Source organism: Phodopus roborovskii, unplaced genomic scaffold, assembly GCF_943737965.1.
Source record: "Phodopus roborovskii unplaced genomic scaffold, PHOROB, whole genome shotgun sequence".
In the NCBI taxonomy this organism is placed as follows: domain Eukaryota; kingdom Metazoa; phylum Chordata; class Mammalia; order Rodentia; family Cricetidae; genus Phodopus; species Phodopus roborovskii.
The window spans coordinates 4,696,223-4,723,498 of record NW_026126416.1 but is presented as its reverse complement, the minus strand read 5'-3'; the positions used below and the strand labels follow the sequence as shown (position 1 = coordinate 4,723,498).

Genomic DNA, 27,276 nt, shown 5'->3' with positions numbered 1-27,276 from the left:
GTGAAGCTCCCCTCCACTGGCAGGCAGGGATGCTGCTGTTTGGTTTTTGTTTTCACCAGACTTTAAAGTGTATCTGGAGGAAATAAAAAAATAATATAAAAATAACTTAAAATTAAGATTTATTCCCTCCTATCCTTTCTTTTTAAAAATTTCCTATAATCATATCATAACAGTGCAGTTTTTATTTTAACAGCACTATCAGAAATTTTGGAGGAACAGTGAGTATTGTCCCGGCTGGAGAAGCGAAGACATACGTAAATGGGATGCATATCGTGAAGCCCACAGTTTTACATCATGTGAGTGAACAGTGGAAGAAACTGCCAACCGATGGTGCTCATGTTTTCTCCCGAGTCACTAATCTGACTTGAGAACATTTCCATTTCAGAAGTTCTGTTGGTTAATTCATTAGTAGCCTTCCTTTGTGCAAAGAGAAGTCACCGTGTCGTGAACCAGTCATGTTACCACTGACAGCATCATTGTGTGTTCCGTGGTGGCCAACACCGCCTAGTAAGGACACTTTTAGGGTGCTGTTAACCGCTGTCTCAGGAGAACCGGTTCGAGCTGCTGCAGTCAAGCCCAGAATAACGTCTGCTTTTCCGGGGCAGTGGAGAATTAAACTAGCAGTAATTCCTGTATAGTCTCACACCATTGCTCGGGAAGGGTAGGCGCTCGGTGGTGTCAGCTGTTAGGCAAAAATTCCGTGTGTCTCGTCCCCTCTTTCCCAACACTGGTCAGTATGTGGCTCGTGAGATGTTTTTTAGAGATACACAAGCATACATGCGAATGTAAATTCCTCAACAGTATTTGGCATGTGGAAAATACTTAGATGTGACCGTTGCTATAATTTTAATGTCTATCATCAATGTTACTGTGTCATCTTGAATTGTGGTGTTAAAGGAATAATGGGAAAAATAAAACACTAAAACTGTATCTCACATAGGAAACCACTGTCAATATTTTATTATTTTCTCCTCCAATTTTTAATTTTTTTTTCTTTTTTAGGAAAAGTTTGTAATTTTTTTCATTGTTTTTCTGTGTTTCAGGGTGATCGGGTGATTCTTGGTGGTGATCATTATTTTCGATTTAATCATCCTGTCGAAGTCCAGAAAGGGATGAGACCGTCGAGTAGACATAATCTCACAATCGAAGGTCCAAAAGACTTTGAGTTTGCCAAAAACGAGTTACTTCGGGCACAGAGGTCACAGTAAGTGCGTGGCTGGCGTGGGTGTTTGTGTGCAGGGGAGGCATGCATCAGTTAAATGCTCACCAGGCTGCGGCTGAGCTCAGAGACCCTGAAATACTGCGTAGGCTGGCTGAAGGAGAAGGAGAAGGGTCTCCTCGTAAGTCAGTGGATCTTCAGACACAGAGCGCGGTGAAGGACCGCCTAGGATGCGGCCTCCAAGTGTCTTAACATGGAATCGGAGCATTCTTAGCTTAACCTAAAATACCTTATTTTGGTTCACTGTGTTAGCTATAATATTTACTAAAACGTTTACTGTAACATTTTTTTGATATATTTTCTTTACTCACTAGAAAATATATTAATTTAAATATCAGGCATCTGCAATAACAACTAAGCTGGGAATAACCCTATTTTCATCCTGTTCTATTTTTTTCTTTTGGTATGGATACCATTCAGAACCAGTGAAAAGTCAGAAAACACTGTAGATAGAATGCCAAAAATTAAAATTTCAGATTTAAATGTTACTTTAATAAAACTGAAGACTGCTTAGGTGTATAAAATATTCACTGTCCTAAAACTGTCTTGCCACGTTGTAGGCTTGAAGCAGAGATTAAAGATGCCCGGTTGAAGGTAAAGGAGGAAATGATGCAGGGGATTCAAATCGCAGAAGAAATGGCTCAGCGAGAACTCTCCTCCCAAAAAGCTGCGTACGAAAGCAGAATCCAGGCCCTTCAAGCAGAGCTGGTAACACGCAGGGCCTTCCCCTTCTCTGTTGGTGTCCTAGACTGGTGTGGGACAACCCTGATTGCCCCGGGTGAAGCTGAGCGGTATAGGACTTGTCCTGCATGCTTGCATCCCCGAGTTTGACCCTTAACTGCGGCTGGTGCTGCACATGCCAGCACGTGAGCGGTGGCAGGAGGGTCAGAGGTTCAAGGGCGTCTTCGGTTACACAGCAGGTGCACGGCTGACTAGTCAGGGATACGTGAAATGAAGGAAAAAGTTCTTAACATGTAGCTGGAGAGGTGTCTGATGCTGGGGTTAGAGTTACGTGTTCCAAGTAACAAGTTAGAGCTACACATTTCCTAGCAACAAGGCAGATCACGGCTGCTGGGAGAGGAAAATAGACCCCTGCCCCGCAACACAGGGCGTGGCTCCTCATGCCGATTTAGGGGCAACCTTTCAGCCCCAGGGACCCATTTTAGAGGACACACCCTGACAGTTGGACTAGTGACATTCATGCTTGGTGAGATTACTTAACCCGAGTGCAGTAGAATGCTCCAGGACAGCTTTGCCTCAGGCGAATGCTTGTCCGTTGATTACAAGGGGAACTTCTATACCCTAGGACCACTGTTTTGGAAAAATTGGTTTGCGTTTTTGCCAAAGTTAATTGTTATTAATGTTGTTTAAAGAGAGAAGAGTCGAAAAGGAAGAAAATGGAGGAAATCAATAACCGAAAAGCTAATGACAAAATTGAGGAGCTGGAAAAGGCGAAGCAGCATCTTGAACAGGAAGTGTATGTGAACAGAAGACGGCTGGAGATGGAGACTTTGGCTACAAAGCAGGTGACCTCTGCCTCGGCGTGTGCGCCCCCCCCCACAGTCATGCAAACATGATAGTAATAAATAAAACCTTAGAATCTTAATGATTTTATGAGAATCATTAGGAAAGCTTATAAATCGGTGTTTACAAAGCTCTTGTGTTTAGTAAAATATGTTAAGCATGCATTCGTAATTAAATGAGTGAGGTGGAATTCCAATACAGTGTTGGAGTGATCATTCTCTTTGGGGGTGGTGTTCTTGTGCATGGGCTCCTGTGCGCTCAGGGTGTGCCTGCCCAGGTGGGCACGCGCAGAGGCCAGAGGTTGACGTGGTTGACATCAGAGGTCCTCCCATCAGAGGTCCTCCCATCTACCTGCTGTTTTTGGCAGCACTGGCTAGCCAGGGAGCTCCAGCGGGCAGCTGTCTCTCCCACAGTGCAGTGGCAGGACTCAAACATACTCCTCCCCGGCCCGCTGAGCCGCCTCCCCGGCCGCTGGTCTGTTTTGTCAAGCACTTCCTTTTCTCATGTACATGTCATGGTGCCCATGTGGGCGGTCAGAGGACAACTTTTGGGATTGATTCTCTCTTTCCACTACGCGAGTCCCACAGATGGAACTCAGAGCAGCAAGTATCATTTTGCTGGCCTGATTAACTGCTTTTTGAATTATTTTCTTGCGTATGTGTAAGATAAATAACATGTTGTTATAAGGTACATATAAACAGGAAAATGGCTAGTATAGTGAAACAAATGAACATATCCAACTTCTGATTTTATAAATTCTCTCTTTGCATATCCTCATCTGCTGGTCTATATGAATGAATATCAATTAGGCTTTGGAGGACCATAGCATCCGCCATGCAAGAATCCTAGAAGCTTTAGAAAATGAAAAGCAAAAAATTGCCAGAGAAGTACAAATTCTTCAGGAGAATCGGGGAAATAGGGATAAAACTTTCACAAGTGAGTATGTACTGATGTTAACATATACTTTTCTAAAGTTCTGTGTCTTCTTATAATATAGTTACTAAAATGTTAGTTACCTTTACATATGTAAAATGGTTGGCTGAGGGGGAATTTCATAGGACAGTGTTTTTCCAGTATGCAGAAAGCCCTGGGCTTAATCTCTAGTACCAGATAGACAGACAGACAGATAGATAAAGAGAGATAGAGATATAAAGAGAGAGATAGAGAAAGAGAGAGGTAGATAAAGATAGAGAGGTGGGTAGATAGATAGAGAGAGATAGGTAGAAAAATAGGTAGATAGATGAAGCTTGTTCTAGATGCTAGTTTTTTTTTTTTAATGTAAATATATTTGTATGCATGGTTTTAAAATACTGTTTTTAGAATTGTTGTATCGGCCCCATAGACCGAACGTTTTTGTCTTCCCGCCCCGAAATTAATTTAGTGAAATTGTAGCCCCAGATGAAGTGTTTCTCTGTTTCTGTGAAAGAAGCCATTGGAATTTTGAGAAGGCGCTCACTGAATCACTGCTTTAGGCGGTGCAGCTCTTTTAACAGTGTTTTTTTCTTCTAATGTATGCACACTGTCCTCCTATCTATTTATGTGCAGTTTCTCTCATCAAAGTTGCATAGTTTTCAGTGTACGGATCTTTGATTTCTTTGGTGAAATGTATTCTTGAGTATCATGTTGCTTTTGGTGCAGTGTGTGAGCGCTGGTCACGGAACTGAGGGCTGTGTGTTCTAGGCAAGCCCTTCAGTCCTGAGCTACAGCCCGGCTGTGGTGCAGTCGAGCCTGGGCTTCTTCATAGTGTCATCGCAGAGTGCAGGAACAGTCTTCGGTGGCCCCCTCATCTCTACAGGGCAGTTTTCTTCCTCCTCTTCCTTGTCAGTTTCTCCACTTAGGCCTCACAATACTTGGTTGAACAGAAGTGAAGAGAGTGGGCCTCTTCCAGCAAAAGCTTTCAGTGGGGACACTGAAGACCGATGGTGAAGGTCACCTGTGGGATAAAACATGGCTTTATGCGGGACATAATGTAGAGAAAATTAACACCGCAGACTTAGGGGCAAGGGTTGGAAGTCGGTGCTAGGAATGTGCTCAGCATGGGAGAAGCTGTGAGTTAAACCCCCAGCCCTTCAGGGAGAAATCTCAACTTTGCTGTATGAAAATGAGGCAGCAAGCTAAATTGCTATTCTTAACTCTTATTACTTATTGTGCGTGTGTGTGCGCGCGCGCATGTGTGTGTGCGAGTGTGTGTATGTGTCTGCATGCGTGTGTGTGTGTGTGTGTGTGTGTGTGTGTGTGATTAAAGCAAAGCCCCAGGATAAACAGGTATTTCTCTTGTGGTGCCGTACCTCCAGATAACCTTTTTAATTTCGTATTTGCCTAGAAATTTTTAAAGGGGTGTCGTTCTTTACAAAGGAGCCCATGGTAGACCTCACTTGATGACTTAGAAAAATGAGATAGTAAAGAAAGGAGGAACATTAGAAAAACGACTTTTGGGCTGGTGAGCTCATTGGGCATGCGAGAGTTTGATGACCTGAGGGCTCAGGGTCCCAGGACCCCCATGGTGAATACAGAGAACCCTGTCTCCAAAAACCAACCAAACAAAACCCTTGTGATAGAGAGTTAAAACCATTCATTTAATGTCATTTCAAATATTATTTTACCCTTTATATATGTGGGTATTGTGCTTACATGCATATCTGTGAGCTGCCATGTGGGAACTGAACCAGGTCCTCTGGAAGAGCAGCCAGTGGTCTTAACCACGGAGCCATCCCGCCAGCCCCTAATGTCAGTATTTTTATGAGATTATTTTAACTAGTGACATATGCTAATGATCAGACAAACATTTTGGTTCTAATTTGTATACTTTTTCATAGTTCAGCCAAATTGGAACTCCATGAAACTCTCCATGATGATCCAGGAAGCTAATGCCATCAGTGACAAATTCAAAAAATACTATGTTTTTGGCAGGTGAGTAGTTTTTACACTCATTAACCTGTTTGTACTTTATATTTTTCATTTAAGTTTCTCTGAAGTCTACATAGTAGTCTTTCCAGGAAAGACCAGATATCATAACCCCTGACCCAGAGGCTTTTAAAGAGTTTACTTGTTTTTCTTTTAGGTTGAAATTTTTTTATCTGCTTACCATTTTATTTTATTTCTGTTGTACTAGAGCTCGAATCCGTGGCCTCCTGTATCACTAAGCCACCCCACCCAGTCTTGCATTCCAGTTTTTTAAAAGATTGATTTATTTATATGTATGTTTGTGTGTGTGTACCATGTACACACAGCAGCTATTGGAGACCAGGAGAGGGTGTCGGGGCCCTTGGAGCTGGTGTTACAGGTGCTTGTGAAGCAGTGAGTGTGGATGCTTGAGCCCCATCACAAGCCCTTCGGAAGAGCAGTGTGTATTCTTTGCCGTTAAGCCGTGTCTCTGCCCCCATGCATGTCTATATGTTTTAGGTTAAGATTTCCCTTTGGCTTTTTTTTCCAGACACGATACATCAGACGGAGGTCATTCTGGTACTTCTGTTCGAGTTCGTAACCTGCAGCTTGGGATCTCGACTTTCTGGAGTCTGGAAAAGTTTGAATCTAAACTTGCAGCAATGAAAGAGCTTTATGAGGTTTGTGACATTAAACTCTCTGTGTGAGTGCGTGCGTGCGTGCGTGTGTGAGTGCATGTGTGTGTGTGTGTGTTGCCTGCATGAATGTCTGTGTGCATAACGTGTGTGTGCCTAGTACTCTCAGAGGCCAGAAGAGGGTGCTGGACCCCCGGGATGGGAGTTAAAAAGGGTGGTGAGCTACCATGTGAGGCCTGGAAGAGCCAGGGTGCTTTTTTTTTTTTTTTTTGTAACAAATGCACTTCTTAACAGTTTTTAAAATATTTTCGTAATTTGTGGGTCCTGTTGGGAACTGTTTTCTGAGTACCTTTAGAAACTGTTTCTGGGGATCTTCCCCTTACAGGATTTCAGTGCGGTGAGCCTGCTCATCCCTGGGCAGTGCAGTAAGCCTGCTCATCCTTGGGCAGTGTAAATAGCCACCAGCTCTCACCTTCACCAGATGCTTAACTTTAAAGAAAATACTAAGCTCTTAATGACAATAAATTCAGTGTTGTTAATAGCACAGTCCCTTTTGCTTGCCCAACTGCGAATCACTCAAACAATACCATATAAAGGCGCAGACACACACACACACGTACACACACACGTACACACAGACACACTCATACACACACGCACACACGCGCACTCACACACTCGCACACACGCACGCACACGCACGCACATGCACACAGACACACAGAGACACACGTGCACTCACACACGCACACACACACACGCACACACACGCACACACACGCGTGCACTCACACACGCACACAGACACACGCGCATGCACAGATGCACACACACGCACACACGCACACACATGCTTTGTCATCATTTGTCTCTGCCCTGCCTTGCTGTCTGGCAGGGCTCCCTGGCGTTGGCCCCCTTCCCTCTAAATCTCTTTTTCTTTGTGTCCCCCTCTCTTTCTCCCCTTGGCTAGACCTCTTCCTCCTCCCTTCTCATGATCTCCTGTTACACATATGTGCACACACACTTACATAATTTTAAATCTAAGAGAAAACAACTAAATACCCTTGTGTTTCTGAATCTAGTTTACTCTGCTTAACATAATGATTTCCAGTTCCATTCATTCCTCTGCAGATGTTATGATTTCAGGGCTCTTGGCAATTGTATAAAAAGTCCATTGTGTATATGTACTACATTTTCTGTATACACTCATTTTTTTCATGGACATCTAGGCTGGTTTCCATTTTCTAGTTGTTGTAGTATTGTAAATATCCTAGCCATGTGCATGGATATTGAAGTATCTGTATGGTATGCTGCCTTAAAGCCCTTCCTATATATTAAATTTGAGTCTTTCTTTTTTAATTTTTTTGTCTAATATATATATATATATTCTGCCTGCATGTTTGCTGGCAGGCCAGAAGAGGGCACCAGGTCTCATTATAGATGGTTGTGAGCCTCATGGGAAATTGAACTCAGGTCCTGTGGAAGAGCAGTCAGTGCTTTTAACCTCTGAGCCATCCCTTCATCCTATCTCCAAATTCTTTACTTAGTTTTTACACATACTGCACTCTTTGAAAGAAGCGCTATAGTATGTATGTAGGTACAATTTTAATTGAGATTGCTTAAATATCTAATATATAGATTATTATTAGTACATTCAACCAGGAAGTGATGTGTGCTGTAAGAGCATGTCTGTGTATTTAGGGGATGAGAAACAAGACTTCACATGAATTAAGCAAGTGATTATCTATCACTGAGACATTTCTCTAGTCCAGGACTGTACCTTAACCCTGCCAGACTATTCTGTCCCTCCCTCGGTTTTTACTGTTAATCGTCTCTTCTAAGTGCAAGTGCTTTTTAAACAATTGTTGTTTGATTTATTTTTGCTTATATGTCTATGCACCTTTATGTTAAATGTGCACATCTGTGGCCTGGAGCTGGGATTAACAGCACCATTCTGGGTGCTGGGAATCGAACCCAGGGCTTCTGAAAGAGCAGGGGCCCTCGAAGCCCCTCATGTGAGAGAGAGTGTGTGTGTGTGTGTGTGTCTGTGTGTGTGTGTGCACTCATGTGAGAGAGAGTGTGTGTGTGTGTGCACTCATGTGAGAGAGAGTGTATGTGTGTGTGTGTGTGCGCTCATGTCAGAGAGAGAGAGAGTGTGTGTGTGCGTGTGTGCACTCATGTGAGAGAGAGAGTCTGTGTGTGTGTGTGTGTGTGTGCACTCATGTCAGAGAGAGAGTCTGTGTGTGTGTGCACTCATGTGAGAGAGAGTGTGTGTGTGTGTGTGTGCACTCATGTCAGAGAGAGAGTCTGTGTGTGTGCGTGTGTGTGTGTCTGTGTGTGTGTGTACACTCATGTCAGAGAGAGTCTGTGTGTGTGTGTCTGTGTGTGTGTACACTCATGTCAGAGAGAGAGAGTCTGTGTGCGTGCGCGTGTGCATGCATGCGTGCGTGTGTCTGTGTGCATGTCTGTGTGTGTGTGAGCGAGCAAGCCTGAGGACAGCCTCAGGCACCATCCACTTTCCCATTTTAGATGTGATCTCTGGCCCTAGATCTCTCCGTGTGGGCTGGGCTGGGCTGGGCTGGGCTCACCAACAGTGGACCCTAGAGATCCAGCAGTCTAGGCCCCAGCACTGGGACTAATGAGTGCCCTCACACCATGCGCTTTTCACATGGGTTCTAGGAATCAAGTTCGTGTCCTGTGCGTACAAGGTAACGATTTGCTGCCTGAGCCATCTCCCCAGTCCGGGTGACTGTTTTTGAAGTATCTAATAATTTTGGTTGTTTTTATAAGACTTACTTTAATTCCCAGCATCACGTGATTAGGGTTTTTATTGTTATTTAGGTTTTTTTTTGGGTGGGTTAGCTTTCAAAATAATGGTTTTTAGGTTAACATACAAAATAATGGATTTCATAATGGCATCTGCATATATGTTTTTATTATAATTTGTTATTAGTTGTTAAGTTTGATCCATAATATGGTATTTTAAGACTAAGTAGATAACCAGTGATTTGCTAGTTTTGTGTTTTAAAAATTAAAATTATTTACATAGTCTTTTTGTTGAATTGTAAACATGACAATGAATGGAAAGGCTATACTTTACTTTTCTTAGAGTGACGGTGGTAACCAGGCTGAGGATGTCTTTTGTGACCCTGAAGATGAGTGGGAACCCGACATTACAAATACGCCAGTTTCTTCCCTTTCTAGAAGGAGGTAAAGTTGTTTTATCGTTGCTTTTCTTCTTCTGTGTATGCACATGTTCAAGTATTTAAGTTACAGATTAACATATGCATGCATATATAGAATGATCTTCAGAGACCTGCTGCCATGATATGTCTGTAATGGGGACCCGCAGATATGAACGGCATTGATGTTAGCGATTAAATTACAGTGCGTACAGCATTGCATTGTTGATTAGCTCGCTATATAAGCAAAACTGCTCAGCATTTTACCATACTGGTTTTAAGAGCAGCCTAGAACGGCATACATCTAATTTCCCACCTGGGAAAGGCATAGCACGGTAAGCGCTGGAGGTGGCTCAGCAGTTCAGAGCCCTGGCTGCTCTTCCTCAGGTTCCCCAGGTTCAACTCCTCACACCCACATGGCCGCTCACCACCGTCTGTAACTCCAGCTCCAGAAGATCCACCATCCTCACACTGACATGCATGATATGCAAGAATAACACCAATGCACCTAAAATAAAAATAAATCACTTAGAAAAGGAAAAGGAGTAGCATTACTTCTAACACCTCAAGAATTTGCCATACTCTGATGTTTTATTGTAAGTTATACATTTGAATACAATCAAGTTAGTCTGAGCACCACAAAAGAGTAAATCAGTGTGATACAGAACATCTATACATGACAAGTGTTATCTATCAAAGCAAAACATAAAGACATCCATAGTGGTAGATGCTCTTGGATGCTCTTGGTGTAGAAGCAAATGGTATGGAAAGGCCTTGGCCTGAGAGGAACATTTAGTGCTTTAATTGTTGTTGTTATTTATTAAAAACAAATATTTCTGTGATAGCTACCATGTTCTGAAGAATCCCAGGTAAGTAAAAACCTCCCTGTCCTCATGACCCAGGCATCAGTGAGAGGAGGGGCACTAGGTGAAGAGAACTGGACAGAACACATGTCACACGTATTTGAGATGCAGATGTCACACGTATTTGAGATGCAGAGTCAATAGGCCTTGGTGACTGATTGTGCAGTTAAGGTGATGAAAAAAACCGAGGTTTCCTCCAGATGTGAAGTCTATGTTTAGTCAGGAGTGTTGGGTGAGGGAGTTTTCAGGGTGTGAGCATCAGCACCATTGTCCCAACCACAGAGCACAGTCATCACCAATAATACTCATCAGCCTGGTGATGTGGGGCATGCCTGGGGGCTCAGGATGTTGAAAATTGAGCCAAGAGGAATATGCCTAACCTGGGCAACATAGTAAGATCCCATATTTCTTTGTGGGGAGAGGGGAGCTGGTTATCGAGACAGGGTTTCTCTGTGTTGACCAGGCTGGTGTCAAACTCAGAAGATTCCCCTGCTTCTGCCTCCCAATTGTTGGGACTAAAGGTGTGCACCACCACCCAGCAAGACCCTGTCTTAAACAAACAAGCTCACCATGGGGGCAGCACTCAGGAGACAGAGGCAGGAGGATCTCTGTGAGTTCAAGGCCAGTCTGATCTACAGAGTGAGTTCTAGGACAGGCTCCAAAGCCACACAGAGAAACACTGTCTCAAAACAAAGAAAGAAAGAAAGAAAACATCAATTATTGATGAGATGACCTCATTCAGTACTCACCACAGACCTCTGAGGTAAAGTGTTGTTATGACCATCCATTTTATAAATGCAGAAGTTGAACCATCACCAGAATGGTCCTGAGTGAAATATGCATTACAGATTCTCCACACAGACCCTGAGCTCCTTTCACACACACACACACATACACACACACACACACGCGCACACACACACACACACACACACACAGCATCTCCAGGCATTGGCTCCTCCAGGAGTACCTGCCACCCTCGCTGCCTTGAATCCCGTCTGATTGCAGCTTGGCAACGATGCCGCAGAGTATAGCGAGGGTAGGAGATAAAGTGTGCAAACCTCTCACTGGGCTGTTCAGTAATGGTTGCTTAGACTGTTGCACATCTATACAGTTAAATCTTAGGTCTGTGGTTAAAGCTCTTGTCTAGCATCCTGAGATTCAATCTTGAGCACTAAGAAAAGACTTTTCTTAATGTTACAGTATAGAGAAGATAGAATTTCTGGGGCTGGAGCGATGGCTCAGAGGTTAAGAGCACTGGCTGCTTTTCCAGAGGTCCTGAGTTCAAGTCCCAGCACCCTCATGGTGTCTAACAACCATCTGTAATGAGGTCTGGTGCCTTTCCTCTTCTGGCATAGAGGAAATAGAATTTCTGATCCAATACTGGTGAACAGATAGTGATGTCTACAGGTGATTTGATCTAAGGGTGAAAGATTCTGCTGGGTGGCGTCACTAAAGGGCCCTAAGGGTGGTCCTTGATGGGAATGGGTGTAGAGGGCTGGAGATAAGTAGGTCAACCTAGAGGAATAACGACTTCCTCCAAATTTCAACCGTACCAACAAACGAGAGAATTATTATGAGACCCTTTGGGTTTTAAGATTACTAGTTTCTTAACTGTAAGAAAAAGAGCATTGTGGACCACAATATGGTCATTAGTTGTAGGACAGTAGCATTTAGCCTACTGAATGTTGGTGATTCTTACAACTGTCAAAGTTGGGGTTAACAATTAAACAAGTTTTTAAAAAAAAAAGTGTGACTCCCCCTAAACCAAAATTCCTGTTCCTATTTTTCAAGATTTAAAAATGAAGTGTTTTCATTTGGCAAATACTTTTGGGAACGTCTGTAATTTAATGGTGTGATGATTTTTTTTTTTTTTAAATGAGTTGCTCTTAGTCTGAGACCTTGTGCTTGAAGTTTCAGCCTTGTACGAATGTTTATGACACACTCCAAACCCTGAGAGTTCCTGCAGGTAATGGGGACGCTGACAGATTGCTGTGACGCCTCCGTGGGCACTGCTGTACTCAGCTGCCCTGCAATAAAGCAGCCTGATCGGCCGCCTGCAGATCACACAGATGGTTGACACTTAAAAGTAAATTTTTCTATCAGGTTGAATAAAAACTATGTGAAAGGAATGTGACAAGCATTTTTGTAGTTTAAACACTGTTTAACGTGACATTGTCGCAAGAATAATACTTTTCCTAGCTTAACTTACTTTTTCTTTTAACCTCTAGAAAAACAAATACTTGGGAAATTGATAGCACCCCTTTGTCTCCAGTCATATTTCTGTGGTTTTGTTATTGTTGTAAGAATTCACAGGAGGGTTATATTTGGAACATTTAACTTTCGTGGACAGAATACTTGGATTTAACAATCTTTTCAACAAGCAGTATTTTCTTCTGGTGAGTCAACAGTAGTAGATGTGTGATTAGGAAGACACCAGAAGGTCACCTGGATTTGGGTGTAGGTCACTGCTCAGGGAGTTTTGTTCTCAAGGTAAAGGGAGAGCCTGTGATTTGTAGGCTGAGGGCAGGGATGTGCCTGTGCTGTGGAGGGCCTCACTCCCTCCTGAGGGGGGCTGCTCTCACAGAGTCTGCTTAGAAGCTCTTCTGCCTAGATCATTTCCTTCTTTAACTTCCTCCCCGAGATAAGGCAGGCTGGTCCTAGCACATCTCCCAGCCACATTCTCTCCCTCTCTCTCTCTCCCCCTCCTTCTCTCTCCCCCTCTCTCTGTCTCTCCCCCTTACCCCTCCCTCTCTCCCCCCTCCCCCTCCCTCTCTCTCTCCCCTCTCTACCACAGACAGCGCTGTGCTTAGTTCTCTGCATGTTCCACCACCAAGCCTCCCCACGCCCATGCCTGTGTCTCAGACACTACCCCTGCTCCCCAAGTCTGCCCCCTGTTTGACCAGCCCTGCTACCCTTCAGGGTCACTCTTCTGAGACGCCTTGCCAACTCCACGGCCCAGCCTGCTGAAGTAGCACTCATTGAACTAGGCCAGATGCCAGGCTTCATAGCCATGCTCAGAGCCTATACTGGTGTATAAGAAACACCCCATTTCATGAACTGTTAGGGCAATGCCTGCACATGGGAAAATGCTTGCTCAGGAGTGGAAATGAGTCCGTCCTTGTTGGAAGAACACATATACATGCCTATGGTAGAATGTTCCCTGACTCCCAACCCCCCTGACAGGGTCTCATGTAGGCCATACTGGCCTCAAAGTCCCCGCCTTCTGAGCACTCTGAGTATGTGTTTCCACAGAGCTGGCCACATTCTTAATGCTCCTGTGCTATATAGCGACTAATCCTATGGTTGCCTTTGGTTCAGGAGCAGAAGTTTGATGAAGAATGGGCGAGTTTCTGGTTGTTTGCATGACATACAGGTCCATCCGATCCAGAATCTGCACTCCTCACACTTGTCAGGTACTGTACTCCGCAGCCTGCCCGAGGAGTGGGCTTGTGACAGCCGTTAGCAGCGGGCTTCCCTTATAAAATGCAGATGGGAATTCGATGGCTAGTCTGTTTCTCAACTTCTGTTCTTTGGTTTGTTTTAAAGCTTTTTAGTGGGATGGCTAATTCAGATATGGGAAAATATGTTTAGATTGTTATTTCCTTATGAGCAAATACCAGAGCATGCATCTGTGATGTGTGTGAAGGAGAAATGAAAGGAGGCATGTATGTAGATGCTTCACTGAGTAAGACCCTCCAAAAAACTGCCCATAGCTCGAGAGTGCTGCTTGTCTGTGTGCGTGTGTTGGACAAGGGAGGAATTTGTTTTGGTTTGCATGTGGGGAATGTTGGGGTTGAGCTCAGGGCCAAAAGCATGCTAGACAAACACTGCTGCACTGAGCACCTCATTATATGTAGGCCCTTATAAGAAGTCCCAAGTGATGGGACTGACGAACAGGCTCAGCAGTTGAGATCACTTGCTACTCATACAAAATAACTCAGGTTCAATTCCCAGCACCCTCATGGTGACTCACAGCCACACTCCAATCCCAGGGATCTAATGCCGTCTTCCAGGTTGCACACAATACACAGACACACATGTAGGCCACACACTTATGCTCATAAAATAATAAAATAAATAATCTATTTTTTTTTCAGTTTGAAAGTTACTATTTAATGTATTAGTCTATTTGGTAAAGGTCCTGATAGAATATGAGTAAGAATAAAAGGAACTATAACTCATCTTCAAAGAAATAGGGTTTGGTTTTGTTATTTTCTCAAAATTAGCTTGGAGAGAAATAGTAACAACTTATTTTTTTTCCGTTTCAAAAGCCAGGTGTTTTATAAAAGTGTTTTTAAGTCAGATATGAGCACTGACTGCTCTTCCAGAAGACCAGGGTTCAATTTCCAGCACCTGCATAGCAGCTTACAACTGTCTGGAAATCAGTTCCAGGGGATTTGGTGCTCGTTTGTCTTCTGTGAATACTTGGTATGCACATGGTATACAGATATGCATGCAAGCAAAACACCAAACACACAAAAATATAAAAAGAAAGGTTTCAGTGAGTAGGCACATGGGGTATTTTGATTCTCAGTTACTTGTGTTAAGGGTGAAGAAATACAAGCTCATGCTAGTCAGAGGTTAATTGGTCCCTACGTGAAACTGTTTTGACCCCATTGAGATAGGAATAGCCTACCTTGAACTACTGACCAATGATTCTTCAGTATACCTGCATTCATGCATTTGTTTGAAAGGTTTATTCTTAAAAACTAGGCTCACACTGGCTGTTTTCTGTTGGTGTAGGTTTAATGGAAAAACCAAGCACCGTTTACTCAAATTCATCAGAATCGTTTCTTTCTGGAATTTGCAAAGAATTGATTGGTTCATCAATAGACTTTCTTGGACAGAGTTATGAGGAAGAAAAAACTGTAGCAGATAGCCTGATAAATAATCTCCTTAAACTTTATAATGGGCTGTTTGCCATTTCCAAAGCCCATGAAGAACAAGACGAAGACAGTCAGAATAACTGTAAGTAATTGTACCGCTTCTCCCAACCCCCCCATGGCGGGGATTCTCTGCCCTTGACTCTTGTTTGGGGATGAGTATTTGATGCATCTGGCTGATGTCTCTCGACCAATTTTAGATGCTTTAATGGTGCCCATACGTGAGTTCTTTTATCTGAACACGATTCCTTGCAGTAATTTTCTTTTTCTTCCGCAGTGTTTGCTTCTGACCGGGCGGTACAGGCATTCTCTGTCCAGATTGCTTGTGCCTTTGAGCAGCTTGTAGTTTTGTTCAAACACTGGTTGGGTGATTTCCCACCTGGCACCAGCTCAGCGAGGCTTGAAGATGAATTGAGACAAGATCTTAAAAAACTGGGAGGCTATTTACAATTGTTTTTGCAGGTACATTGCTTTCTTATTTTTGAAGAATTTATTTATTCTAAAAGTACTTATTGGCTTTCTACCACCTCTGAGGTTACCTCTGAGGATTTTTGGGTGCTTCCTGTTTTGGGGTGCTAAGTCTAGATGCAATTGGTTTATTGAGCAAAGATTTGGTGTCCTCTGTGTCCTAAGTGGTTTGCAGGTACTGATTCTTTTTGTCCTCATGACAACCCTCAAATGGGTGCTGCTCTCACCACTTTAGAGATCAGGAAGCAGAGGCTTGTGAATGCCTGGTTCAGCCAGGGCTATGTAACCACTCGGTAATAGGGGTGGATTTGAATGCTCATTGTCTTGGTTGGTTATACCCTGCTAGCCTCTGGTTGAGGTCACTGGGTAGAGAGAGAAGCAGAGTCTTGTTGAGCTCACGCTAAATTAGTAACAAACCTGTTGATAGCTTGGAGAGAAAAGTACTTTTGTTTCCTGCTACTTTGTATCAAGTAACATTGTTACAAAAGTAACAAACCTGTTGATAGCTTGGAGAGAAAAGTACTTTTGTTTCCTGCTACTTTGTATCAAGCAACATTGGATTTGGCCTCCAGGAAGAAGCGAGATAAAAGCTTGTTTTCTGTCTGCTAGAATGCAGAGGTAGGCGAGGAGGTTCTTCCGCACAGAAGTGGGATCTCCTCATGCTCCTTCACGATAGAGCACCATCTGAGTTGTGTGGACAAGGAAAGGCCCTTTTTTTAAAAGGCATTTTTTGTGAGGTATCATACAGTACTCTCATATATGCTTGGCCAGACTTCACCTATACTTAAGAAGTGGATTTTTTATTCTAGGCACCTATGGATCAAGTGAAAAAAATCAAAGGTTCCATTTTTATAGAAAAAGTAAGGAACTAGTGTTGAAAAATATCTCTTTGTTGCTGTACCAGAGATCTCTATGAGAATTTCTCAAATAGGTGGATATTTAAGCTTTCTAAAATATTTGGTCAGGTTTTATGTAGTGATTTCCACTATATTTTATGTAGTGATTTCCACATTAAATGTTTTTAAATTTGGGTGTGTGTGTGTAGGAGTTAGGCACATGCGTGGAGGTCCAGGGCAACTTCAGGAGTCAGTTTTCTCTTTCTGCCGCGTGGGCTCCAGAGACCAAACTGAGGTCAGAGGCACTTGAGGGCAGCCTCCTGCACACACTGAGCCCACTCTCTTCCCAGCTCCTGCTCTCCACATCTTATATTGTGTACTGTATTTTATTGTGACAAGTACTTCCTGAGTGGACTGAGTTAGGGAGACATTTACTATATATACATTGTTTTTCTCCCCCCAGGAGGGCTCCCTTAGTCTCCCCAGTTTGGTTGGGTACCTCTCTTGTTTGTATTTTGTTAGTCCTGAGTAAAGCTACCCATTCTGCCTTTAACATGCCAGACTATCGGTAAGCATGCGAGCTTCTATGACTGGGATTTCTGTAGGTGTGGGACCTGAGTCTTTTCACAAGGCCTCACCATGTGATGGACATGTTAAACGAATCTTAAATTCACATCAAGTGAAGGGTCACTTTGGATCTGATCATTAGGGGAAGAGAAAAATGTGACACAGAGGTGGACTACAGACAGATGTGGGCAAATTTCAGGCAAAGATCTGACAGCCGTAGAGCCTCAGGCATGGAAGCTTGGAGTTGGTCAGAGGGCGAAGCTCCCAGTCAGAAGTGAGGGTGTGACTTAGGTTAAATCCTAATGAAGGAATGATGCTCAGGATGGTCGTGGTAGAAATTAAGGAGGGGCAGCTTTAGAATAGTGCATGGGAGGGGGCTGTAATATACCCACAAACCAGAAACTCCTGTTTTAGTCTGCATGCTATGTTAATTTGTATCTTCAGGCAAATTGCTTAGTGTCTTGAGTCTCTCCATTTTCCTACCTGAAAATAAAACAGTAATGTCTACCTGGCAGGGTTGCTGTGATTATCAGATGAAATCATGGCCTAAGAGAGTATGTGAGAGGCAGACAGATCTCTGATTTCAAGGCCAGCCTGGTCTACAGAGTGAGCGCCAGCACAGCCAGGGATACACAGAGATGCCCTGCTCAAAAGAAAAAGGAAAAAAAAAAGACAAAGAAAAGAAACATTGATGACAGAGAGGGTACCTGGTGGAGTCTCTGCCGTGAAATTTCTTTCCTTCTCTTCATTTTCCGGAAGAAGGCTTTGAACTTAAGAGTTTTAACACACAGGCTTGTGAGACACGTTCTATACCAGGAACGGAGGGAGGATGGAGACTCGGGTGACTGGGAAGACGCTAGGTTGGGCTCGGGAAGACTTGAAGGAAGACTTGAGTGAAGCCGGTGTGGTCTGTCACCTTGTAGTGTGTGATGAGCATCTTCCATATAGCATGTCAAGGCAGGCACTCTCAGAGCCACAGTGGGGAGGTGTAAGGGGTACGGTTTTTCCGCCTGCTGCCCGGTCTTGTCCTGCTACCACGCCACCAGCCCCAAATAACACACAGAGACTCTGTATTTGATACAATACTGTTGGCCCGGTTACTTGTTACTTATCAGCTAGCTCTGCCTTTAATTATTAACCCATTTCTATGTATCTTCACATGGCCTTCTCTTACCGGGGAGGCGGCTGGCGTCCAGCTCTCTCCAGACTCTCCATCTTGACTCCTCCTTACTACTTCCTATTTCCTCCTTGTCTCCTAGTCCCTCCTATCTTCCTTTCCTATTGGCCAACAGTGCTTTATTATTAACCAGTATGAGAAACATATACAGAATGACATCTCCCATCATCTCCTCTTTTCTGTTTAAATAAAAAGGGTTTCAACCTTAACATAGCAAAATATATAATACAACAGTTACCAAATAAGAATCACAGTTAACAATATTTAGTTCATTAACATTTATCAAGATTTAAGAAACTATTCCATCATCTATTCCATCTTTGTGAGTCTAAAGTCCTATATGTAACTTATCTTTGAATCCTAACTAAGGAAAACTATAACCATAACTATCTGTCTTCAACTCCTTCAAAGACTACAGAAGGATAGTATATAAACTCTAGAAATGACAGAAACAATTCACTGCCTGGTCACCCGAAGTTCTTTTGTAATCTTCCATCTTCAGCCCATAGGCCATAGTGTGTCTAGCTGACTCTTCAGCAATGCAGGAAACTTTAAACTGTCTTCTTGTATTGGCAGTTTATCAGTCACTTTTCTCTGTGTCCTGCATACTGTCTTGCAGACTCTTTCATGAAGCAGGAACTCTGTAGCAATGTCCATCTTGAATCAGCAGTCACTTTCCTGTGGGTCCTGCATGTCCAGTTTATACATCACAAAGTCAAACAGTCCAGACAAGAGCAGTATCTTGTCCAAATGGCTAGTCTTGCCATATTGAAAGCAAACTCCATAACGAGTTTCTTCAATGTCCATCTTCCTTTCTGTTGCAGGTGGTATTGCCAAGAGCAATTATGTCTCACTGTCACGAAAACCCTAAACCATTTTAAATGCCATATTCTGTAGGTCTTTGAAAGGTTTGAAGAATGCCTATCTATCTCAAATACATCTCTGTGTATCTTGAAAAACCTAACTAACTTAACTCTAAGCTTTGACTATCATAGGTAATTATCTATAATCTGTACTACATTACACATTACATTTCTAAATGAACTATATAATCACAATACCTAAACAAGAAGAGAAATATACATATCAGAACATTGACCTTAAATTGTATCAGTAAATGAAAATCCATTCCAATACAAAGTATTCATATCTACACCATAATTCCCTTTTTACCTTTAAAAAGAACTGGCTGTGATCATTAACCATTTATAACCAACCCCATTTAAATGAAAACCAACATTTATAAACAATATTTGGGAATTTGGGCGTCGTTCTTTCCAAACTACTTCCTGCTGACAGGGGGCGCTGTCATGGGGGATCCTGAGAAGTTGCAGAAATCTTGGCTGTAGTCTTCGAGGCTGCTTTGTCCAAGCTGTTTTGAATGTTGGATCATCAGCGACTGTTTCAGGGGGCCTGGCTTGATCAAACCACATTAGTCTGGAAGGAATCCATAGCTTTTCATTTTCTGTGGAAACAAAAATAGAAATCCTTTTCCCCAGTAACTTGTCCTTGAACTTAAATGTTGGAGTCAAAGCATTTTTTAAAATATATAAATTGAATTAATCCAGCAGCATTTCCTTTATCAGTTGTTGTTATTTTCTCAGCAGTCAAACAATGCAGAGACAACACAACAGCATACAGTAACCAGATTCTCTCTGAGCTTTTCATCTTTACATGGCTTTATTATTGCTCTGTTTATTTTAATTTTATTTATTTATTTATTTATTTATTTTTTTGACATAGGGTTTCACTTTGTAACTCTTATCTGTCCTGGAATTTACTCTGCATACCAGGTTTACTTTGCAAATCACAGAGATCTGCTTGCCTCTGTCTCCTGAGTGCTGGGATTAAAGGCGTGTGCTACAACACCCAGTTCCTCTTTGTCTCTTTAAAACCATTTTATTTTTCTCTCCCAAGCCTATGTATTTTTTTTTTAAAATACACTGTAAACTTTTAGCACCTTTTCTTAATGTGAATCTGTCTCTACTGTAAATCTTTATCTTTTTCTGGCCATGAGTCTTTATCTGTTAAACAACAACATTGTTAAAATGAAAGTATTTGTTTCTGCCACGGTTTACCAAAGATGGTGGCGGGTACTTTTACCGCCAGCACTGAGAGCTGTGCTCACCGCCTTGGTCTGCGCTGCCACCCAGAAAGCATGCTGCCGGCTTGGAGATGTGGTCACTGCCATTGCCATCTCTCATACACACCAATAAATTGTTAGCAGAGTTATTTAAAAGCTGTGCGGTTTTTTTTTTTTTGTCGCTTAAGCTGAGTCAGGAATCTTCCCTTAAAGGAGCCGCGCGAATATCTGCTTGTCTCTAGCAAAGCAGAGTTCAACTGAGAAAAATGCTGCTACCAAGAAACCTTGCTTATCTCTGTTCTTTTGTTTCTAAAACCCTTTTTTAAGCTTTTGTTAAATTTTAAGTGGAAGTTCTTACTAGCCACGTGGGCGCCATTTGTAAGGGGTACGGTTTTTCCGCCTGCTGCCCGGTCTTGTCCTGCTACCACGCCACCAGCCCCAAATAACACACAGAGACTCTGTATTTGATACAATACTGTTGGCCCGGTTACTTGTTACTTATCAGCTAGCTCTGCCTTTAATTATTAACCCATTTCTATGTATCTTCACATGGCCTTCTCTTACCGGGGAGGCGGCTGGCGTCCAGCTCTCTCCAGACTCTCCATCTTGACTCCTCCTTACTACTTCCTATTTCCTCCTTGTCTCCTAGTCCCTCCTATCTTCCTTTCCTATTGGCCAACAGTGCTTTATTATTAACCAGTATGAGAAACATATACAGAATGACATCTCCCATCAGGGAGGACCGGAAAGAAGAACCCTTCAAGGGAACACTCCTGTGCCTTGGAGGCCTGGGCACCAAGCGAGCGCATCATGTGTAATCAGGACAGTTAAAGCTGAAAGACCTTCCTGACATTTCCTTACCAGTCCTGCCTTGGGTTTAACTTCATGCTTGCTCTACGTCTCCCTTTAATGTGTCGAGTCTTTGAGGGAGAAGAAGCTGGCTCTTGCCCACATTATAGCTGTATAGCTTCAGGGCTGCGCGAGCATTCCAGTGGTCGTCATTTTATGAATTTCATTTTTATGTGTATGGGAATTTCCTGCTTGCATGCCTGAGGCCCCACATAAATGCCCGATGCCCTCAGAGCTCAGGAGGGGGTGTCAGATCCTCTGGAATTTCCTTTCTAGAAGATTGTGAGCTACCTAATGTGGGTGCTGGGAACCAGAGCAGCCAGTGCCCTTAATCTACTGAGCCATCTCTCCAGCCAGCTCTGTCGTTGTTATTTGGGGGGAAAGCCCCTCACGATTGCTAACTTCACCCACTGTCCCATTTTTCTTTATCACCTCTTAAAAAATCTCATATATGTATACACTGACTGATCGATTTTTACTTCATAGGGGTGCTGTTCGGATATTTCATCGATGGTACAAGAGGCTCAAAACAAAGTCATCCAGATTATACAGCAGGCTGTTCAGTGTGTGGGTCAGCTAGCTGTTCTGAAAGGGAGCACGCTCTGTCTTCTGGAGAACAGCAACAAGATTCCCAGTACCCAGGTAATGTCTAACGTTAGCTCCGAAAGACTTCTGTGGGGATGTTAGAGACTCCTGATAGCATCACTGCACAGAAGAAGCTCATTTCTTTTTATCAAAATACCTTGTACTTTTAATAGTTTGGAAATGACTTGCCATCCTTTTGGCCAACCCTGGATAAAATCGGGCTAGGACAGCATGCATGAGTTTGAGCTCTAGCACTGTATAAAGGATGTGGCAGTACACATTTGTAGTCCACCCATGGGAGGCAGACGAGAGGGTCACAAGGACAAGGTCACTCTTGGCTATTGAGGCCAGCCTGGGTTACATGAGTACTTTCTAAACTAACAAGCAAAAATGATTAAAATGTTTACAATCCTTTTGGAGCTAGCCATGGTGGCACACACCTTTAGTCCCAGCACTCAGGAGGCAGAGGCAGGTGTATCTTTGTGAGTTCAAGGCCATCCTGAACTACATAGTGAGTTCCAGGACAGCATGACCTTGTCTCAGAAAACAAAGGATCGTTTTGAGGCTCAGGATAGAGCGCTTGCCCAGCACTTAGGGGTTGAACAGGGACAACTTGGGCTAGTGAGACCAACCTCAGAAGCATCAAAGATGCTCCTTTTGTTCTGTGGTTTGATGACTGCTATCAACTGTGGAGTGTGGTCTCATCCGGTTTATACATTGTAGAACATTTGTATTTGCCCACCTTATTTTTATTAATTATTTATTAATATAAACTATACTATTTTAAAATGTATTCTAACCTATCAAATAAGGTCCTACCTAAATGGACGTTCTTTTCACAGCACATGGAATACTAATTTTATTTCCCCGTAGATTGTTCTTATAATAACTTTAGCTGAATTTAGTAAACTGGGAATGAATTATATCTTCATTACCTTATAATTTTGAGGAGTGTGTAAAACCAGGCCCATGAGATGGCAGAGTGGGGAAGGTACCAGCCATCAAGCCTGATTCCTCAGTCCATTTCTTCGAGCCACTTGGTAGAAGGAGAGGAGCCACTCCTACACGTTGTCCTGTGACCCCATGTACACTGTCTGTCTGTCTGTCTCACACACACAAAGTGTAAAAACAATGTCAGTGTGTAAAACCTGAGCTTACCAGCTCAGTGCCTAAACCTTTTCCTAACAGGAGTTCACAGCTGCCCTCCAGGACGGCGTAGCCTTGGGATTGGAAAGCCTCCTAGATTCCGGGCTGGAAAAGGCACAGGAATTGGAGCGAGACCTCTCAAGGCAGAGTGCACACGAGGAGGTATGATGGGTGGCAGGCTTCATCGTCAGGGAGGTTTATTTCAGGATGTATATTGTCCAAGCTACTTTAAATGTACAAATAATCATGTGATACATTGGGTTCTATCTTTACATGTTGTGTATTTGTGTATTTTAGTGACTTAGTTTTTTAAAGAAGAGGCAGAGACCATGTCTCTGAAGTTCCTGAGCCATACGGAGGATGGCAGTGACACCTACTGTCCACTCTCTGAATGTCCTTCTCTGTCTTTCTCTTGGGTTTTTCTCCTCTACCTAAAAGCAGGAGCCAGCACTTACAGATCCAATCATCTTGAACTAAGTGTTTTTCCAGGAACATTCACATCAATGGTTTCACACCATGACACAGATACAGACCCGGTGTCGATCAGTGACGTCAGACACCCGGTGTCGATCAGTGACGTCAGACACCTGACCCCGAAGCAGGAGCAGGGGCAGGGATGGAGGGCTGCACCCACACAGCAGTCTGACTCCAGTTTCCGGGGATCTGACCCCTATCCTGCCCTCCAAGGGCATCAGCCACGTATGTGGTCCACAGATACATGCTCAGGCAAAACACCCATGCACATAAAATAAAATTTTTAAAAATTAAAAAAAAAAAAAAGAAATATTAGAAACAGTGACTGCCAAATGAAAAATTACTGGTCTTGCTTGTTGTACATGTTGCATTCTCTGAATACGTCTGCCTCTCTCGATTATGTGTTTTGCTCATTTGTTTTGGCGCACACCTTTAATCCCAGCACTGGGGAGGCAGAGGCAGGAGGATCTCAGTGAGTTCGAGGCCAGCCCGGTCTACTGAGTGAGTTCCAGGGCAGCCAGGACTGTTACACAGAGAAACCCTGTCTTGAAAAGCAAAAACAAAAGTCGTAAGAGCCTATGGCGGGCTGGAGTGGTGGCCGGGCAGACGAGCGTACTCACTGCTGTCCCAGAGAACTGGGGTTTGAATCTCTGCGCCCACAGCAGGCAGCTCACAGCCACCTGAACTCCGGGGGACCTCACACCCTCTTCTGGTCTATGGGCACTGTATGGTGTTCACACACACACACACACACACACACACACACACACAGAACTGCACTATATTTTTTTAAAGGACCTATAGCAGAAAGTAGAACTATAAGAGAAATAGCAAATAGACTCATAGAAGGCACTGGAATTATGATTCAAAGCTGGGTCCATGAAGTAAAGAATTTAGGTGTGCCTAAATTCTTTTCTTCATTTGGGAGCTCTGGGTGGCCTGGAACTTTCTTTGTCATCCAGACTGGCTTGAACCTTACAGTAATCCCCTGGCCTCTCACTGCATGGCCGACTTCTCTTCTTCCTGTAACGGCAAGTTTGAGCTGACCTAGACTACAGCTTAGTGAAAGCCAATTAAACCAACACAGAATCCCCTTGCAGATGCTTGGCTCCACCTGAGGGGGGCAGCAGTGAGCAGCAGAAAGCAACTTTTCTATTTAATCTAAGGGTTATCATCTGGGATGTGATTCTCAGTCTGCAAGATGGGAAATGCCTTATGCATAAGGGTGTAACAGATACTCGGATCAAACTTGTAATGTTCTAGGAACATCTCATATTTGTTTCACAGCTCAAACCCTCACTTCTAAGGGAAATTTTGGGAAGTTCATCCATATAAATATTTAAGTAAAATGCAGGTATCATTTTGATAGAAGACATCAGCTTTATATTATAGTTATACTAATTTATAATAAATTTACATATTACTATATAATTTATAAAATATAATGTTTGTAACATACCTATAATATATTTATATTTTATTGTTATTTACATTTTATAATTATTGTATTGTGCATGTGGGGACCTACATATAACATCATCTATGTGGAAGTTAGAAGACAGCTTTGAGAAGTCAGTTCATTCTGCACACCTTTGCATGAGGAGTTCCAGGAGCAGCCTGGGTTCACAGGCTTGCGTGGCAAGTGGCTGCGCCTGCTGAGCCCAAGTGTGGCCCTTTTGATATGATACGGAAATCAATGTATCATTTGTTTCTAAGGAAATTCCATCTGTATGATTTAAGTACTCTCAAGCCACGTTCTGCTTACCTTAGAGGTGGAGCTTCCATCTCTGCTGGATCGTAGACCAGAACTTCTCCGCCTGGTCTCACACAGGTCTAAAAACGATGTGTTTCTTGATGGTTTCTATAACAAAGGGTTTTAACATTGTCTGCAGGTCACCGAGCGGATGAAGGCTAATGCTGTGGAACTGGTCGGGTCTCTTGCGGACATCTTTGCCGAATGGAGACTAGTAAGAGGCTTGTTGTCCTGTTCATCTCGTTTGGTTCACTTGGAGACCTTTGTATTTCCTTCGGTCTCAGCTGGAGACGGATGGCTATGTCGTGTGTGTTACGGAGCGCACTTGTTTTCTAGTCTCCCTCTGGGCAGTCTTGATGCACTAGTGTTAGTAACAGGTCCACGATGGCACAGGGATTTCCCAGTGCTGCCAGCTTTTGCTTGAGTATAGCCGTTATAGGCTAAAAACCACATTTCATCGTTAATGAGCTCAAATAGCGTCAAACAGAGTTGAATTCAAGCAGTGTCACGTCACAGAGCCCACATTATAGAAAAGGATGGAGGGCGTAATCGGGTACTGGGAGGGAAAGCAATGCCCACGTCGAAGAGTATTTAAGTAAACGGAATTCTTTGAAGCTGAGCGTCAGCTTTTGTGCTGTTAGATTCTGTTACGCCCTGCTTCATTATGCTCGTATGTGCTAGGATGATACAGCCATAATTTAAATTAAGTTAGAATTAAATTTTTACTGCTTTTTAAAAGTAATCAGTGTTCATTTAGAAATGAAGTTATGTACTGGTGAGGAAATTGAACATTTTCAGTATAATCTGTTACTGATGTAGTTCCATTGTACATAATAGCATAAACTACTTTAATGATAAATTTCTGGGCAATTAAGATCATTTTGACTAAATTGGCTGCCATGAAGTATATAATATCTATTTTTTTTAATATTAATTTTGTTTATACAGAAAAACTTCAGAACTCAAATACAAGAAAATTCTAGACAACAAGGTTCCAAGATGCTAACTCTCCCATCAGAATTCTTGAAGTTAAAATATTGTTTGGAGAAAACCATTGAGATTATTACATCTGCGCTGAGCGGTATGTGCCCCAGTGGGATCTGGACCTGGAACTGTGTAATCCAAGGACCCACACATGCCTCGTCTCTCACAGCCTGAGCTGTGACTACAGCTCACTGACCACTACTCCATTGAGATTAGTTACCAGTGTAGGAGCTTGGGCTGTTAAGTTCCGCATAGCACAAGTCTGTACTTCCGCCTGCACAGTCAGGGAGGTGGAGTACCAGGTGTCCAAGAGGCACTTGAGCAGGGTTTGGGTCAGTGGTTTGGGGTGTCACCTAAGCGGCCTGGAGTGTACGCAATGATAAGACCTGCTGGCACCTGGGAAGGGTAACCCACTTGTCCTTTCTGTCTGCGTAGGGTGCCCCAGTGACCTGCACTGCCTCAGAAGCTGCACTGAAACTCTCTGCAGCCTGGCTCACAAACTTCACAGTGACGTCACTGAGCCTTCTGCTTCTGCCGGCAGCCACAGGGATAAAGTACCTCGGGCTGCTTATGGAGAGCTAGAAGCTCTGGCCAAATCACTCCTCTCGTGTTTTGAACATGGAGAAAGACCTGGTTTGTGCAAACCCCAGGAATCTTGTAACCAAAACAGCAAGGAAGAACAGCATGAGCCAAGCGTGGCTGACAGCAGCGGGCATGTGTCAACACAGGCCTGTGACCTACACAGAGACCCAGGCCCGGGCCCGGGCCCAGCGGCGTCCTCTCGGGGCTGTACCCGCAACAGGATTCAGTGGGTGTGAAACTTTGCATACGCACCTTGTGACCATTCATGACCAAAAAGAGCGCTCGGTGACGCTTTTCCTCACACAGGAGAACATAAAAAGAGACGTGTGCAATGCTTAGAGTCCGTGTCCATGGGTAGCCTCCTGCCGGGTGTGTGGATTATACAAACAGTATGGAGTCCTGGTTTCAAAATGCCTCCGTGTGTGCTCAGAATCTTCCAAGCAGACCACTTTCAAACTAGGAGTTTACCATGCCGGAACCGTGGCACCAGAGTGAATTAGGTCTCAGGACCACGTGCGAGACTGTCTCCAGTTTCTCGTTGCCTTGAATTTTAAATGCTTACCTTGAGCCCTGGTATACT

General features: G+C 43.4%; 1 protein-coding gene across 1 annotated transcript in view; it reads left to right on the top strand.

Moving 5' to 3' along the window:
• Kif14 (kinesin family member 14) overlaps window positions 1-26,985 on the top strand; it is a 50,727-nt gene extending 23,742 nt beyond the window's left edge. Inside the window, exons 14-29 of the mRNA XM_051183194.1 lie at window positions 194-296; window positions 1,044-1,204; window positions 1,780-1,927; window positions 2,593-2,745; window positions 3,553-3,679; window positions 5,560-5,653; window positions 6,177-6,306; window positions 9,371-9,471; window positions 13,628-13,722; window positions 15,053-15,277; window positions 15,470-15,654; window positions 21,659-21,814; window positions 22,946-23,065; window positions 25,270-25,344; window positions 26,079-26,211; window positions 26,550-26,985. Coding sequence (XP_051039151.1) covers window positions 194-296; window positions 1,044-1,204; window positions 1,780-1,927; window positions 2,593-2,745; window positions 3,553-3,679; window positions 5,560-5,653; window positions 6,177-6,306; window positions 9,371-9,471; window positions 13,628-13,722; window positions 15,053-15,277; window positions 15,470-15,654; window positions 21,659-21,814; window positions 22,946-23,065; window positions 25,270-25,344; window positions 26,079-26,211; window positions 26,550-26,932 — 2,389 coding nt within the window. The 3' untranslated portion in view covers window positions 26,933-26,985. The remainder of the gene's footprint in view (window positions 1-193; window positions 297-1,043; window positions 1,205-1,779; window positions 1,928-2,592; window positions 2,746-3,552; window positions 3,680-5,559; window positions 5,654-6,176; window positions 6,307-9,370; window positions 9,472-13,627; window positions 13,723-15,052; window positions 15,278-15,469; window positions 15,655-21,658; window positions 21,815-22,945; window positions 23,066-25,269; window positions 25,345-26,078; window positions 26,212-26,549) is intronic.
• The last annotated feature ends 291 nt before the right edge of the window (window positions 26,986-27,276 follow it).